Source organism: Oreochromis aureus, linkage group 15 (assembly GCF_013358895.1).
Source record: "Oreochromis aureus strain Israel breed Guangdong linkage group 15, ZZ_aureus, whole genome shotgun sequence".
Taxonomy (NCBI): Eukaryota; Metazoa; Chordata; class Actinopteri; order Cichliformes; family Cichlidae; genus Oreochromis; species Oreochromis aureus.
The window spans coordinates 18,982,642-19,000,412 of record NC_052956.1 but is presented as its reverse complement, the minus strand read 5'-3'; the positions used below and the strand labels follow the sequence as shown (position 1 = coordinate 19,000,412).

At 39.2% G+C, this 17,771-nt stretch overlaps 2 protein-coding genes and 1 long non-coding RNA gene across 3 annotated transcripts; 1 reads left to right on the top strand and 2 right to left on the bottom strand.

Annotated features, from left to right (window-relative positions):
* Positions 1 to 1,988: 1,988 nt before the first annotated feature.
* LOC120433361 lies at positions 1,989 to 8,587 on the bottom strand. Its single transcript, XR_005608518.1, has 3 exons — positions 8,469 to 8,587; positions 6,988 to 7,070; positions 1,989 to 2,227 (listed from the first exon to the last, which is right to left on the bottom strand). It is a non-coding gene; the product is annotated as an uncharacterized LOC120433361 (long non-coding RNA).
* Positions 5,105 to 9,486, top strand: clec11a (C-type lectin domain containing 11A). The gene is made up of 5 exons (XM_031750521.2): positions 5,105 to 5,371; positions 6,212 to 6,326; positions 6,780 to 6,887; positions 7,034 to 7,117; positions 8,556 to 9,486. The coding sequence occupies exons 1-5, from the start codon at positions 5,267 to 5,269 to the stop codon at positions 8,966 to 8,968; spliced, it is 825 nt and encodes a 274-aa protein (XP_031606381.1). The 5' UTR covers positions 5,105 to 5,266; the 3' UTR covers positions 8,969 to 9,486.
* Positions 9,487 to 9,626: 140 nt separating this feature from the next.
* selenol (selenoprotein L) lies at positions 9,627 to 16,562 on the bottom strand. The gene is made up of 9 exons (XM_031750520.2): positions 16,373 to 16,562; positions 15,588 to 15,666; positions 15,449 to 15,502; positions 14,128 to 14,173; positions 13,810 to 13,937; positions 13,503 to 13,617; positions 12,658 to 12,780; positions 12,033 to 12,170; positions 9,627 to 10,638 (listed from the first exon to the last, which is right to left on the bottom strand). Exons 1-9 carry the CDS (start codon positions 16,476 to 16,478, stop codon positions 10,486 to 10,488), a joined length of 942 nt encoding a protein of 313 aa, XP_031606380.2. The 5' UTR covers positions 16,479 to 16,562; the 3' UTR covers positions 9,627 to 10,485.
* Between the last annotated feature and the right edge of the window lie 1,209 nt (positions 16,563 to 17,771).

Genomic DNA, 17,771 nt, shown 5'->3' with positions numbered 1-17,771 from the left:
GACCTTCACAATCTTTGCAACCTTTCGTTCTCTTTCCTGTCCCCCGGCCCTGTCCATTCTGACTGCAATAACTCATAAAATAATAATGATAATAATAATAATGATAATAATACTGTTAATAATAAAGGTAGAATAAAATATGACAATCAAGTGGACCAGCATAGCAAAAGCCATACGATCTACTTGGGAAAATAAATCTGTTGGGCATTTTTCTTGGCTTTCAGTGCTGGACAGGACAGACCAAAAAGTAAATAAATAAAATAAAATAAAAACTAAACAGAAACAAGCAAAACCACTCTGGATATGAATTGAAATTGAACTTAACTCAATTAAAAAATAAAAATGAAACAATAATTTTTAAAAAGCTAGTTAGAAAATACAGAACTATAACAATTTTGCAAGAAAGCTGATAAAATCCATCCATCCACCTTCTGCTCCTTATCCAGCTTTGAGTCATGGGAGAAGCAATATGAACACAGAGGCCCAGATTTCCCTCACTCCATCCACCTCTCCTCCCAGCTGAGAGATATGATCTCTCCAGCGAGTCCTGGGTCTGCTTGCTGGTAGGACATGTCCAAAACATCTCGCCTTGGAGGCTTCCAGGAGGTATCCTAGTGAGATGCCTGAACCACCTCAGTTGTTGAAAAGTATCTGAAATCTACTACTATCCAAAAATAGTATCTGAAACTTTGAAGTGTCAGATCAAACCACAACAAACTGGTGGTTTGAATCCACCAGTCGGCTGGGACTTTTTTGTGGAGTCTGCATGTTGTCGCTGTGCCTGTGTGGGTTTTGTCTCAGAACTCAGAAATTTCTCCCATGATCCAAAGCCAGGCATGTTTGATTGATTGGTGACTCTAAACAGGAGAAGTCAGGGATCAAACCACCGACCTTCCAAATCGTAGATAACACTCTCTACCACATCTGCAGAACCAGAGATATTCTGCTTTTGCTTCTTCCTCCTAGTCAAAATTTGGCACCAGCATTACCCAGAATGCAGCTCGGCATCTAGCAGAGTTGAGCAAAACTGAGGAACATTCAGTCCCACTGACTCAGGTGAAATCACTTGAGGCACTTTCAGTCTTTGCACAGCTCCCTGTGCAGTCATAAAAAAGCTGTATAAGCAGTAGTCGGCAACTCCCACAGACTTGTTAGCAGATTTCAATCTGCACTTTTGTGTTATGTATAATTAGACTACAATGCATGACTGAAAAACTAATTAATATTAAATGGTCAGAGTTGACTCATAACTATCTTATATTGCCCATTTATCACGTTATGTATTATGAGTGCTTGTGGACACTCTGGACTGAGGCACCTCTGTCCAGTCCGGCTGCCTCACTGAAGCACCACCCAGCTCTTCCAGACCCTGAATGGCTGCTTTGTGTTCAGGAAATGTTTGGGTGAAGATGTATTTTTTCATCAAAAATCTGGGTGAATGAAAATCATTGAATGGTATTAAAGTTACAATGAAAACAGAAACAGGACTCTTGTTGTGTAACAGTTTGTTACCTTATGTCTCGCAGACTAATGAGGCAGCCGGCTCTACGGACGTTATTCAGTGAAAATAAAACCAAAGGTCATCTCTGCAGAGCCAAAAGAAATAATCCGATAGTGACGGATAGTTACTGTTAGTGTTGTTACTGACTGATGTTTTTTTCCCTCCCAGGTCAGACATGACAGGGTTAGGTGGAAATTTGACTGAGTCATCCAGATATTTTACTGCTGATAAACTCCATGATAAGTGAGCAATGTTTGCATTTCAGTCCTATTCTGCAGAACTGTTACTACAGAGGATTATTTTGGTGTTTTTGTTTGGTCTTTGAGAATATAGTAAAAACTTTTTAGTAAGAATTTCCTCAAGCCCAAGTGTCTGCTTCAAAATCCTCCATAAGGAGGAAGACGTATTTGAATACAGTTGTGTTTTGTTCACTGTTTCTATAAACCAGCGATAAGGAACCATGAGGTCAAAGCAAGGATTTTCTTGCTCACATTTATTTTTCCAGACCATTGCTCCACTCCAAACTGAGGTCTGGAAACATGTCTGGAATCAGTTGTTTTACTGAAACAGCTGTGCATGTGCAGCTGTCCTGCCGACTCAGACCCGACTGTCCCTCACAGTCCCCGTCTGAGCTCCACCCAGTCTCCACATCGCAGAGCCTTTCCTCATTCGCTTCCCTGGAAATTCTGCTGGATTCTTGTGGCATTTTAACTGGCATACCTCCTGCTGCAGGCCCAAGCACACATGGACACACACATACACACACATGGCCACTTACATAAGGTTTCTCTTCAGTGGCAGGTTAGTCATTATGTCACAATTTCCTAAACAAATTCACAAAACTATAGTTCTATTACCACCAATGTATTTAATTATACTAGAAAACTGTCCAAGTTTTATATTATAAACATTTAGCCAAATTCATAAAAGGGCTGTTTGTATGTAGATATGATATATAGTATGTGGGTAACTGACTTTATGAACAGTGTGCTCATGAATGACTTTGAAATGACTTGCAAACTGTAAAACCCTTAACTAAAAATAGTCAAGTCCATAAGAATTTTAAATGTGATACCATAATATCACTAAATCAAGAAGACAGGTCTTAAATCAAGCACTCAAGATGTTATGTAAGATTTTCAGCTTTAATTCAAGATGTTTGGTAAAAAGCTTCCATTAACTGTTTAATAATTGCAACCATTTTTATGCATAGTCCCCTATTTTCAGACGCTCAAAATTAATTAGCAGTCGACTGTGAGCTGATGTCTGTTCTCTCGTTATTTTTAATTAAAAAAATTAAGGAGATAAAAGATCTGTAGTTTATTCCAAGTGCTGATCTTGCATGTGGTGGCTTTCCAATGGACCACTGCATTTGAGGTCCAAAGAGATGTTGATGTAAGTGAAGGAGGCCATCATTAGGCTCACAAACCCAAATAAACCCAATGAGGGCATAGCAGGAACTTTAGGAGTGGCCTAATCAACAGTCTGATACGTCCTTACAAAGAAGGAATGCAGTGGCCAGCTCAGCAACACCAAAAGGCCTGAAAGACCACAGAAGACAATTACAGAATTCTTTGCTTAGTCAAGAAATTCCTTTCACATTATCTAACCAAGTCAGGAACACTTTTGGATGAGCTCAGAATATTACTGTCAAAGTCTACAATCAAGGGATGCCTTCGGGTATAAAAATACAAAGAATTTACAACAAGATGTAATCCGCTGATAAAACTCAAGAACAAGAAGGCCAGGTTAAACTTTGTCAGAAAACATCTAACAGAGGCTGCACAGGTGTGGAAAATGTCTTTGGATCAATGAAACGAAGAAAAAGTTGAACCAGAATGATAACAGAAAAGCAACAGGTCAGGATCTGAAGCATACCGCATTATCAGTCAAATATGGTGGAGGCAGCGTTATGTCATGTTCAAACATGACTGCCAGTGGAACTGGATCACTAGTGTTTATTGATAAGGTGACTGTCCTAAGAAGTCTGTCTGTCCGTCCGTTCGTCCGTCCATCCATCCATCCATCCATCCATCCATCCATCCATCCATCCATCCATCCATCCATCCATCCATCCAGTTCAGGGTTGCAGGGGGGCCTTGGAAGTTATCCCAGCTGTCATATGGGAAAAGCTTGGGTACACACAGGGCAAGTTGCCAGCCTATCACAGAGTCGCTGATAGAAGCAGCCGGGACTATAAGCGTTTGGGCCTATACTCTGCTCTGATTCAGAAAATGCTGCAAAACTGACCAAAAGCATCTTGCAAAAGCAACCCAAGAGTTTAAGTCAAAGAAAAGGGGTATTCATCATTTACCAAGTCAAGCCATCCGACCTCAACCCCATAAAGCACAGTTCAGTTGTGAAATACAGAAAGACCCACAAATGAGCAGCAGCTGAAGGTGGCTGTAGTAAAGTCCTAGCAGAGGACAGGAAATACAGCAATTGGGTAGTTGGTAGCTTAATTATTAGTATAGTCTGCAACCAGTTTCTTCCAATTTTCTTAATATGGAATTTCAGTCACTCAACAGTTTTTGGGCTCTATTTTTGTTTCTTTATGCTCCAAATGCTTTCAGTGAGTGACAAGTTTGGACAGCAGATAAAACAGTTTGTCATGATCTTTCCTGAAAGCTATCGATCACAATATATGTTGCTTGAAAACCTGCATGTTTCATTTTCTGCATTAATGGAAGTTTCACAGACGTGCAGATCTCCCGTGCCATGAGCACGCCGACAACATCACAAATGCTCGATTTCAAACTGTGTGCCTCATCTTTAGTCCAAAGACAAATTTGGGTCGTTCAGTGCACAGGAACATTTTGGCTGAAGCAACTATCATTCACAGTGGTTTTCAGAAATGTTCCCGTGCCAAGGATTTCCGGTCCAGAATCATTTCTGTTTTTAATGCAGCTTTGCACGAGAGCCTGAACATCATGAGTATTCAGTTTCGGTTTCTGCCCTACTCCCATCTCTCTTTTTATATGTGAGATAATCCACCAGATGTTTTGTTTTCCAGGGTTCTTTCATCCCCGTCCTAACTTTCATTTCACAAATGTGTTATTTGTGTTTGTAGATTTAAAAATTTGGTTTTCAAATGATTGCATTCTGTTTTTATTTACATTTTCAAGAACTGAAATAAGAAAAGTCGGAAAGGCGCAGTTACAGAAAACACAGGAAGGATGAAGCTTTTATTTTAACCTAATTCAATCATAAACTTTGGATGATCCCATATATTTGTTGTTAGATGTTTTCTAAACAGCCATTTTTGAGTATGTTATAAAAGCCTTGGTAAATCCTCAAATACATTAATGCAAAGCTGGTAACAAAGCTGTTTTTCTTGGTTCGTGAACTGTTAATGTTTTAGACATACTGTACATGTTTTCCACCGGACAGAGACCTGTAAATCCACAGTGTGCACACAAAGAGTGGAAATGGGAGGTAGTAGGAAAAACAAAGAGCTTTCCTTTGTTTGAAAGGAGTTCTTGTTCTGAAGGAGGACAGAAGAGCGGGCAGCAGGCAGGCTTTATTTTGACTTTCCTGTTTGATACCTGTGATTCCCCCCCCCCCCACCACCACTTTTTTTAAAGGGGGCTGTACACCAGCTCCCATTCACACATCTAATGGGAGATTCCTACTGCCTTCCTACTGCTCTTTCAGTGAAAGAGGAGTGAAGGAGAGAGAGAGAAACCCAGACAGTGGAAGGAGAGACACAGAGAGACTAGGAGGTACAGAGGGAGTTTTTGCTGCTGAAGGAAAAGCAGAGTTACTATGAAGCAGAAAATGGGACCGGCTGCCACCTCGCTCGCTCTGCTGTGTTTATGTTCTCTGGGAGTGTGTGTTCCTATGGGGACAGGCAGCGCTGCACCACCACAGGTCAGGACTTCATATGCTGTATGTGCTCTTTCTATTAGAGGCTGCTCTCACTGTCGTGCATTTTCCTAACTGTGATCTGCCATGCCTGTTTGTTAGGTTGAGACTCTGACCCCTTTCATATGTAGTAAATATATATGAGTGACTGTGAGTGTTTCAGTGAATGAGGCAATTAAGACACACTAAGGCAGATTTTGTTGTTTTCTTTCTTTATCTTTCTGTAAGAATAAAGTGGAAAACATGATGTAATCTGTGTTGATTTATCTACTGTAAGTTATGATGTAATGGAAAGGACATGTGAAGAACTGATGATGACACACCCAGAGAAGCAGATCAACCCGACAGGTTTTTCTTTCAATGGACTTGTCTGTATGTGTGTTTGACTTCAAAATAAAGCACCCCTCTCCTTCCACCATGCCATAAGCCACTGAGGGAACGTGTTGATACTTGTAAATATAATGCTGTTGTCGATCAAAGGCACCATGTGCCTTCCAGCTAAGATATTCAACTTTTAAATGGTAACATTTTTATCCACTGAGCTATTAAATCTAAATATAAAGCGATAAACTTGGTTGAGCTCCTCTGTGTTATATAAGTGTAATAGAAGTAAAATTCTTGGCCTGACTTGATATTGAATGCTTCTGCTTTCTGCTATAAGGAAAATATGAATGTAAAACAGCTCCAGATGTGTCTAATCTGGAATTTGGATACAACCCTAATAAGTTTGTTTTGGGAAGAAAAGGAAGTTGGGTTTGGTTTTACTTTAACCACCAAAGCCAAGACACTAAACACACTTACATGTGATGGATTGGGAGTTTTATGTGTGTGTGTGTGTTCCACCAGGCGTATGAACCAGAGGTGAAGAGGACAAGAGGCGATGTTCCTGATATTCTACCGGAACCTGAAGCAGAGCCAACCAGCCCAGTATCGGACTTTGAGAACTCATACAACTATGTCTGTACGTTATTTTAGAAATGTTGGAATTTGTGTTGGTTTTGGTCATACAAGTCAGAAATCTATGATGTCACTCATCATCATGATAACTTTAAGCCTCATCTCAGTGAGGTATCTGCCTCAAGAGTTGACAGAGACCAAATAAAGAGCTAAAAAGAAAAGAAACTCTAGGGGTGGGTGGGGAACCCAATTAGAAAATAGAAAATAAAAAGAGTACAGAGATAAGTTATACTACCAACATTGGTTGGTAGGGTGCATCCACAGACCGGTGGCCGTATCATTGGACATTCTTGACAGGCTGATTGAGGGCTTTTCTGTTTTGTTTCTGGAGTAAGAAGTGTCCAGATTTTGGAAAGTTACATACCTGTATGCCGGTAGCCTTCCTTTGTGTGTTCTCTTTCTTAAAAAAATAAAATATCATACTGTGCTCTCACTTCCACTCTACTCTGGCCCACAGTATCCAGACTGGCCAGTATGGACCTAGCCATCCACAAGCTGAATGTCGGTCACTACACTCTGGATGTTAAAGTCAGCCAGTTGATGGATCGTCTCTCCAGGATGGATGGTAAGACTGGTGATGGTGATGGTGAAACTGAAGAGTAGGGGTATTAATGCTGTACTACGGGAGCTTTTATTTTGGGAACAAAGCCTTTCGCTGTACTTACTTTTATGTTCCCCTCTTTCTCTTGCTCCTCATCACTCAAATGGCAGCTAAAGTCGGTGAGCTGGAGGACAGCATCCGGGAGGTCTATCAACACAGCAAGGACAACCGCAAGGAGATCGGAAGACTCGAAGGTACAAGTGTGTCCTTTTTTTCTCCTTAGATCTACTTCAAGCATCCCATCCTGCACCGTGGCATTTTAAAATAGCAGACTAAATATAGTATAAATATAGATTTCTATTTTATGTTTTGTAGCGTTAAATGATTCGTTAAAATATCAGTAATAGTGAGAGAAACATATATAAAATACACCTAAAAATTTCATTGGAGGATAAATACTAATTAACAGGGGTAATAGAAGCTGAAGGCCAGAGAAGGACAGTGGATATGTGCAAAAAAAAAAAAAGGGAAGGTTGAATGGCAACCTGGACACATGATGCAACATGCAGGAACTAACAAATCAGCTGTTCAGTAATATGCAAATAAACCTATGTTTGAATCAACAAGGTGTGTTGAAATTTTACAGCATTTCTGTCAACTCTCTGAGCAAAATGAAAGGGTGCGTGAGGTGCACCGGTGCCTTTAAACTAAAAGTCGTGCTGATGGCTCAGCACTTCAGGGATCAACCAAGTAGCTGTAATAACAAGATGCGTGACATTGGTTTGGTTTGGTTTTGGGACTTGATCCTCTTAAAAAAAAAAAGAGAGGAAGATCAATCAGTTCTCATGCCTGGAATCAAAACCAGCGTTTCAAAGAGAGAACTGTCACCACTATTTCCCGCAGTCCTCTGGCTTGTTTTAGCATGTTTTTATTCAGGCTATGAATCTATTTTGATTCACTCTTCTTGTTGCATGGTAACCATTTTCATTGGAAAATAAACCCACATATGCTACCTGTTCAGACCAACCAGCAGACAAAAACATTTGCATAAAGCTGAAAAATTCAGCAAACACAGATTCACTTAAGAGACGGTAGAGACCAAAATTCAGCTAAAAATGGAGATAACAGAGCCATGCTAATTTCTCCCGGGAGCAATTATTTTCAGTTTAAAGAAATACACTGTATATAAAAGATGGACACGACAATGGCGTTGAGTTCAGTATTTTGTCAGTGCCATTTGAGGGTTTTTGTATGTATTTTTTTTTTCTGTTTTGTTTCTTCAACCAGAAGTGATCATATTTCAACAACAGGATAGCATGCTACATTAGCAGCTAATGTTAGCAAGCTGCATCTTTAGATTGTTGATAGCTGTTTTAAAAATGCTCTAAAAAGTACCACAAACAACCAAGAGGTTTAGTTTATTTACTCACAACCACTCAAAGCAGCCATGCACCTAATAGTCCATAACTTCAAGATATACCACAATTTAAAAAAATTAATAAATGAATAAACTTAGTCTTTCATGCAGTTACAAAGAAGGGGAAGATGAGCCATAGAGACCAAACCATGCATGTTACATGTTTATTTCTATGAGGAATAACTTACTTTTGGAGTCCGCTTCAAGTGGCCAATTCAGAAACTTGTGCTTAATGTCTGAAAACGCACCAGTCTTGTTTTTTCTCTGCTTCAAAGGTTGCGAGAAGGGACAACGGATTGGATACAAGTGTTACCTGGTGTACAACAGCCTGGAAGATTATGCAGGAGCATCCAGGAAGTGCATAGAACGTGGAGGACGCATGGCAATGCCCCGTGATCGAAAGGAGCAAGAGGCCCTGGCTGACTACGTAAAGAACTTCTTCCATCCTGGAAACTGGCCGGTCTGGCTGGGAGTCAACGACCTCCGCTCTGAGGGCTTGTACCTCTTTGACGATGGAACTCGGGTCACGTACTTCCAGTGGCGTAAGCACTTCCTGTCCAGCCAGCCAGATGGAGGGAGGCGAGAGAACTGCGTGGCGATGTCGTCAGATGATGGCGACTGGTGGGACCACTACTGCGATCGAACCATGAACTATATGTGCGAATTTGATGACAGGGTGGCTCTTTAAAAGGAACCTTTTCCAAATAGCCTCTCTTTATGACATTAAACACCAGCAGCTCATTAGAAAACAAAGTCCATTTCAATTTTCTAATAATTTATTTTCATTTAAAACTTTGTAGCTTTGTTTAAGTAGATTCTTGCTGAATGGAAATACTTTATAGTATTTAAAGTGTTTTACAGCGATGTCTCAGAAATCCTTTATTGCTATACAAGATGTGTACTGATTGAATAAGGCTTTATCAGACTTATGAATATTACATTATTCATGCAGCAGCAGTAATATGAGTTAAAGCCAGTCTGGACTCTGCTGTGATTTCATTCATGGAATTCTAAATATTTGTCAAGTTTCCAAAAAAAGAGAAAAATGGAACGCTGGAGTTATTTTTTTCTCTCAGGATTAGCACATACTGAACTTGAAGGGATGAATCAGTGTGTACTCTGGCTAGAGTGGAATTAAGCAGCATTTCTATGTTTCATGCTGAAGATGTTTTAACAAAGTCTAGTGCTGGGTGTGACTCCTGTTATTGCAGTCCCACCCTGAACCCTCTTTTACTTCATTAAAATGACACATCACTGTGTGCAAATGTATCCTGAACAAGAGTCCATGCATAAAGAGAAAAGAGAAAATTAGTGTAGATAAAAGCCTGGATGTTTTTTTAAAAAAAAAATCTTTACTGAAGGTTTATTATAGTGTACAGCATCACTTCCTGATCAAACATGTTCAACAGGTAAAAAGGAGATTTGCTTCACTCGTAAGGCGTGTTACTTTTCATTTTTTTAAATAGTACTACTAAATCAGTGGACTAAAATGAGTTTTAATTTTAATACCAAGACAAAACCTTTGCAATATCACAACTGTTCAGAAATATAGAGGTAAATTCCTTGTTTATGCTACAAAAGAAGTTATAGTTCTTGCTAAATTTTGCCTAAATTCTCACATATGTGTAGAAACTTTGTATATAAATGTCACATTTTTTTTTTATATAAAGCAAGGGTACATACTTGATCATAAATTAATATGTCAGTATATTTTTTCTTCATATTTTTAATGCTCAGACTTATCTGGGTTGTGATTTTATCATCAAACTACTCATGGCTCATAGATAATATGTTATAAAAATGTTTCTGCAGTAGTGTCATATCACTGTCTGATTTGTGGGTAATGATGTAATTCAAACTGTGTTACCTTTCACTGTCACTTGGGGTCACTAAAATCCAAACCTCTTAAATGCACCTTTAAAAGGTAAAATTTCTGAAACAAATCATCAGTCTTTGTTAAATTTAAATAATACAAATATATTGTCAAATTCTGTTTTAATTAAATCCAGTACTTTATTTGAAATGCTGCCATCACCACCAAGAGCAGATGTCTGTGCCTCGCGTTGGAACATCAGCCGCACCCTTTCATGATGCCATGAGTGTAAGGTGTGACGTCATGAACGCGAGCCAAAGAGCTGCGCTTGCTGTGAGGAGTCAGCGATGCGTTTAACGACTTGTACCCCTGAGGCTGTGTTTGAATGAATTTCACAGCTTCTGCTTGTAAGCAGAGTTAGCGGACTGTCCTGCAGAGTCCACGGCCTGCAAGACGTCTTCCACGGTCGGCCTGTCCAGAGGGCTTTTAGATGGATGAGAGAGAAGTACCTTCCCTGCACTGTCCAGCAAAAAGTCACCTCCTAGCTGAAAAGACAAACACACATTATTCAATTATTACCAATTTTAAATCTGTAAAATTTGAAGGTCAGTATGACTTTTTACGGTGGATGTGGTAGTCCTGTCTGTTATGGAGTATTTAAAATTAATTTTCTAAAACAAAAGAGTCACCCGGGGATTTAAAGTAGCTATAATGTAAACAGTAATGAACATGTTGCTCCATAACATGCCGCCTATATAAATAAATAACGGTTTAATCAGTAAAGTTGCATTAAAAGGACAATATGAATGTGTCACTGCCCCCAAGTGGTATAAAGACATATTGCAGTTTTAAACTGAACCCTGTGGAGTCCCATAAATAGCCCCAAATTACTTTTTCCTTTAAAGGAACCCCGACTGTTTCAGCTTGAACATTATAGTTTATACTAAACATGCCCTCTTCTTCCAAAGGACAAAACACAATAAATATGTTATTGTTTTCTGTGCAAATTACGACCTGCATTTATTCTGTCTGCATGTCTCACCTGATGCATTTGATGCATTTAACTGACAAAAGGACCTCCCAAGTGCTTCTGGTTATAACCGATGACTAAGTAGCAGTAGTTGCTCTTATATAGTTTGTGAAAAGTGCTTTAAGAAACAGAAAATATTCTTCTGGTGTTCTGCAAGACAGGACTTTTCGCTGCCTTCCCAACCCTAATCACGGAGGTTTCGTGTTCTCTAAAAGGCTGATGCAGCTACACAGACAGATATAGACACGAGCCTGTAATTAGGGCCACATACATAACCAAGAACATGAAAATGACCTGAAACAGAGAAGGACTTCATGATGGCACTGGATGTTTATCTCTAAAGTTATTGTTAGAAAAGAATCTGATCCATATGCTGACTTCTACAAACTGAGTTCCTTACAACAAAAGGAGCAGCTAACACACTGACACTCTCCCCGCCTCGCCTCTGTCATTGTTTTAATTTTGACTTTTAAAGTAAAGTGTCCTCAGTTACATCATGGTTGGGTTCGAATAGAAGAAGCTGGAAAGAGCACGTTTATCTACCAAAACGGTTAGATAGACTTCAACCAAAGAGACATCTACAGTGCTTTTGTTCAGTTTAATCATAAGCTGTCTCCACATAAGGTGGCTGAGTGCATCTGAGGATGTTAGAGAAGCATTTTTTCATTTTATTTCTATGCACAATTATAATGTTCAACATTAATCCTATGCATACAAGATAAAAAATATTAATCTCACCAGACTTCAGGGATTCAACTTGGATTTTCATTTTGCTAATATCCAAGGGATAGAAGAAGGACGCGAGATACTCATGCATGTAAATCCATCCTTGGGTAGATTTCTAGGATTTCTTCAACGTGTCATCACAAGAGCCTCGTCAAAGGTTTTCACAGACTTGTGCATTCTTACCTGGTAGATGTCTTCCAGCAGACGATGGGGGAAATCTGGGAAGTCTATGTTTGCAACTACATAGTCTGAGTATTGTAGCAGGCAGCCGAACTTCATCACCTTGGCGTAGGAGGAGCCAAGGCCAAAACTTCTGTACACCTGTGCCAGAAAAGAGACATTTAAGAACACATGCGGTTTATACAGTCAGTAGCATGCATCAGTTTTGCATTTTTTGCGACTGAGGATTGCTTGTGTGGCATGTGGAAAATGTTCTGTTTTCATATTTGGTTGTTTCCACTTGACTCCAGCTAACATCTGGTGGTTGACTTTTCAGAATAAATGGTTTGGAGGCTGAGGTCGCTGGGCTTTTATGACACATCATCAAACAGCTGCTAAATCCTCCGGGTCCCTCGGTTTGTTTGTACTGAGTCACAGCCACATCTACTTTCTATAAATTACAGTGGCCTATTTAGATTTTATGCACCTACCGACCAGCACTGAATATAAATATAAAATGTAATAAAATATGCAGACAGACTGACTGTTTTTATTTTAATTTGTTTTAAAGCAGAAGATTCCATCGTTAAATAATTAAAGTTACTGTTTATGAGTCGGATGATCAGAGCAGGGTATAAAAAATCTTAACCTTTCTCTGTGGATCCAGCAGAATGTCAAAGGTACATCCAGTCTGCTCCAACCACAGCTGAGCGCCCTCGACGCTGCCAAAAGACACTACCAAGACCCGCACTGACCGAGCCTCCAGCAGAGCCTGCGGATGGCACAATGTTAATTACTGATAAACACTGTTTACACATTTAAACAGTTTTAAACCAGTTTTGGCTGCAAGATTAAGTGAAGACAGTCACTATGGAAAAACATCTTAGAATCTTTTGTAGACAGAATGAAGCCTGAAAGAGGTAAAAGGGGTATTTCAGCATCTTGCTAAGCACAATGTTATGAGCTGTCTTGCTAAGAAAAGCTAGAGGTTTGTGGCTTCATTGGGATCTCAGTGCTTACAGCAAAGATTTCTTCCTTGTAAACTAAGTGCTTATAAAAAAGATGCAGTAATAAAAAGACATAAAATATTATGAGCGAACTTGGTTTGTGGGTGTTTTTCCATGTGCTTGCTCACAGGGTGGGGGTAATCAGAGTAATCCTCTGATTACTGGGGTTTTCTCTGTATTATTATTTTAGGGTCTCTACCTTACAATAAAAAGCACCTTGAGCTGACTGTTGTTTTTCTGTGTTTTTTTTAAACCCCCGATATACCTTAAAACCACTATTAACATCACAAACTGTCCTTCGTGAATTTAAACCTTAATCTTGGCTTTCTCTGTTCTGATCCTAACAATTCATTTGTGGATTACTAAATTAATAAATTAGTAATTCAATTTCCAATTCTGTCTTCATAAAAAAGTAACAATGTGTTTTTGTTTTTTGTGTGCCTGTGTTTTTTTTCTTCTAGTGGAATAAGAATAAAGGTACGCTGACCTGATTGGCCTTCAGCTCAGTCACGTGGTCTCGTCATGGCAGTCATCCAAAGTGTCTGAGCAGAACCAGCAGCAGGTTCTGACCCTGACCCAGGTACTGACTGAGAGTCACACTCCTTTAAATACAACACAAGACAATGAACCAACACATCTTAATGAAACCAATCTCTGGTTTTCATGGAACAAAAAACCTACATGGTCTTCCCAGGTTGGTCGGTTAAGAAACAACACACATCCCCTCAAACCAGCTGATGCTCTGAACTGGTTTTTCCTGGTGCACCACATTCAGGTCTGGTTTGCAGACTTACTTCCCACTTCTTCCATCGGTGAATAGAGTTTCTGGGCTCAGACTGTCGGCCGTCTTTCCTCCAGACAGCAGCACATCTGTGGTCTGCAGATCTTTGTCCACACTCTCCAGGAAAGAGTCCCACTCTTTCTGCAAGCACAAACACACACAAAGACATAGACAGTTTAAAGTGTTCAAAAGGAACTGGTCATGGGTTTAGTTTAAACTCATTTCAACCAGATAAGCTTAATTTTAAGTTTGTGTAGCTCAAAAAAAATAAAAATAAAATAAAGATAATATAACAATAATAACAAGAAATAACAGTTGCACTTGTACAGACCTCCAGCTGCTGAAGCTCCTGCACCTGCTCTCTCACCACTGCATTGCTGGAAAAACACACAAGTTTGGTGATAGAGCTTCAGTCAGCACCACACTGTCTGCCATCCAACATCTATCAGTCAGCATCATAACAGCACTGAGTGCAGCTGAGCTAATACTGCGTTTTTTATACGTGATGCTCTAAGGAGTTACAATTCAGTGCAAAAGTCTTAAATCGCTCCTAATTTTTTCATATTTTGCTGGGAAAATGTCAAACGGGTGCATCAGTCTATTGAAATATAAGCAAATGTATGAGCAAAAACAGAGTTTTTACAATTTTAATTAGCTTGAAAGTCGAATCTCTTTCGAGAGTCGATCTCTTTTTTCATCACACAGCCTGAATTCTCTGAGGCAGCGTCCTTGGAATTTCTTTAAGCTGTCAAACTGTGTTATTTGGGGCATTTTTCAGATTCCAGTGAAGATGGTAACAAAATGCCTAAAGATACTTTTTATTTATTTATTTTACCAAGTTCTCTACTGTGTGTTTACACAACAGCAGTTCATCTGTTGAGTTATGTATGATTGAATGATTCATAGATCAGAGTTAAATGGCTTAAACATACTTCTGAAACTGGTCAGGTGCAACAACTGGATTAAAAATTAAGAAGAACATGTCTAAAGAAAAAAACATTACAGGAGAGTCTGGCTGCTCTAAAGCAGAATATAAAGATGAGGGGTTGCTCAAGACTGTAGGTTGCAGAATACAGTAGTTTCCCAAAGGGCCAGACTTTTCAGCATTAATAACAATGAAGCAACACACACTTACTGACACGTCTTAGGTCTGCAGATGTATATATCTTAGAGTAAATAAGAGCTACTCTTTTCTCCAGCTTTTTTTATTTCGAGATCGCTTGTAGGTGATTTATCTTACATGATGTAAAAGTTGTAAACTAGTAAAGCAATAACTTCAGCTTGGTATGTAGCTAAATGCTGTTAAAGATTTATTTGGCAACGTCATTTGTGGTAGTAGCTTACTTAATAATAAAAAAAGGGAAGTCTTAAAAATTTGAGGATGTTTTTGGTAAAGTTTTCAGTTACAAGTGGGACAGAAGAAGAGTTTCATCATCTGTGTTTTCTCTCAGTTGTTCTACATCATATTGGGATTATCACGGTCTCCCTCATACGTTTGCCTCAATAAACATAATTTCATTAAATTTATTTAATATGGCATAATGGTGTCAGTGAATTCAAATGCTAGACGGAATAAGGATAGGAAAATCTAACATCACTCACACAAAATATAAATGGCATTTTATTTCAGCTTGCTATTTAAACATACTTACTGATAAGACTTCTGCCAAACAGCCTCCGCTTCACATTTCTTTTTAACTTCAATGCTGCTCAACAGATTGAACGGTTATTATTTTTCTCATAAAGTTACAGAGAAATGTGCTTCTTAAAGCGTCAACAGCCAAATCCTACCTGCTGTAGAATTTAGCTCCAGCTGTGATCAGGCCGAATAAAGTGGTGATTTTATGTGGGACAAAGTTCTCCAAGGAGTCTGCATGAGAACAAAGGGCCACAGTTACAGGGTCAAGCTGATTGTGCAATGTCATTGTGTTGGCAATAGGCATGACAGGGATTACATTACACCACCTTCATGCCAGCAGGGCCCTTTTAATCCAGTAACAAGGCTTTAACAATGCTCCAGAAGCCAAGTTATAAAATATTCAATAGGAGACCTGTGAACTATTTACAAGATCGCAGTAACAAACACTCTAACACTCAGCTTAGATAAAATGATGAATTAGGAGGTTAAATTTGATAAAACCGGATTGCATTGTTTTACACAAAAAAACAGCCACCCCAGACTTCATTCAAATTTCTTGCATTTTTATACTCTTAAGATTAGGGACTGTTAAAAAGCAGTTAGTCAACGAAGATAAAGCATCAGCTTATCATAAAACAATCTGTTCTTCAATTCGGCAGACAAACACAGACATAATTATTGTCCCAACTGTGTTTTTTTTTAACTAACCTGTAAAACAGCCATAAAACACACAGGGTTATTATCCAGTAATAAAGTTTCCATTTAAAAAGTTATATGATAATTTGCATATTTTATATGCCGAATTACCAAAGAGGCAAAACAAAATTTTAACAAAGCATAAAAATACATTTCTTGGAAGTTTTTAGATATTCTGTAAGCAACACACATTAAAGTGTGAAAAGTTTTCAACAGGGTTTGCGACTAGGATCAGCCCTACCTGCTGCCTCCTCCATGGCGTTCTGTAGGAGAACTTTGCCCATGTTCACCAGCAGAGTGAGACCATCTGTTAAGGTCTCCTCTGACACGGCCACATCCTCAGCCATGATCACCACATCAGTCCACAGCCACTCTGACAACTAATCTGTAGTCACCTGCACTATAGTGCAGCGATGCTATGCAAACTACATCTTCCATGTGACAAAATCACGTGGGTCTGACTTTATGCAGCACCTAGTGGTGAGCAGGGAGAATTGCAAGAGAAAGTAATTTCTGAAAGAAGCTTTTCTACTCAGCTGTGCAACAAAACTAAACATTAACTGCAGATGAATTTGATCTGCTCTTCAGTTCTATACACAAACATACTTAATCACTGGCTCATTTGTTGTTCTTACAAACGTCTTCCTTCTTATCAGCCAGTCAACCAGCCATATTAAGCTCCAGCAGTCAGTGGAGGTGTATTCAGTTGGGCACTTTCAGCATCAATTATGAATGCTGTCTGTGCTGGGGATACAGTAAAGAGTGTTTACTGTCAGACCTTTGAAGTTCTGATATTTGCAGCTGACAGTTGGTGATAGTGATGAAATCCTTCGATGACACTGGCTTAGTTAATAAGCAGCTTTTTAGGGGGCAATACGGCAAAGTGTAAACAGTAATTTGAACCATCTATTTTAGATGGTTCAAATGTGACTGAAGGTAAACAGACATGACTGACCTAACATGCTCGATAGGCTTGGCTTGTCGACCAGGATTGTGGACGCGATCAGAGATTCTGACACTGATGAGGGTGTGAAATGACTGTTAATGCACAACACTGCAGGAGCCTCAGTGCAAAAACAGAGTTTTGCATTCATTAAATCTGAATGCAAATCTCTCAGGCTTGGTTTCCCAGACATGGATTTAGCCTTTTTTCCATTGGAGAGCTTCCCTGACTGTTTCTTTTATCCTGGGTCTAGGCTTAATCCGTGTCTCGGAAACTGAGCCTATAAAGCATGACCAGTCCACCCTATATGGAAGCCCACATGTGTTACCAAAAACAAATTTAAGTGAATGAAATTGAACTGCAGTAAAGAAAACACTTGTTAGTCCAGATAATACAAGAATGACAAGATTTTCTCAAGGGAAAGTGGAGTGATTTCTACATTTTAACTGTATTTGTTTAAATAATTGTAATAATAGTAAACTTAAACCTAGCAGCTTTAAACCTAGCAGATCAGATATTTTACAGTCATAATTCAAAAAGAGAAAGAACGGAAGGTTAGGGTGACCAAAGAGAGTGATAGAAATGTGCTAATAAGTCAGAGCGTGCTGAGAAGGTGGAAGAGTCCTCTGAAGAGCTGATAAATGTAGGAAACGAGCACGCGAACATAAGGGAAGGTGAAGAAGAGTGTTTTCAAGGT

What these genes read in the sequence shown, in the direction of transcription:
- clec11a (XM_031750521.2), top strand. Translation starts at nt 5,267, where the DNA reads ATGAAGCAGAAAATGGGACCGGCTGCCACCTCGCTCGCTCTGCTGTGT. An exon ending in GAACTCATACAACTATGTCT is followed by an intron (nt 6,327 to 6,779) that starts GTACGTTATTTT and finishes TCTGGCCCACAG; the next exon opens with TATCCAGACTGGCCAGTATG. An exon ending in GGAGATCGGAAGACTCGAAG is followed by an intron (nt 7,118 to 8,555) that starts GTACAAGTGTGT and finishes TCTGCTTCAAAG; the next exon opens with GTTGCGAGAAGGGACAACGG.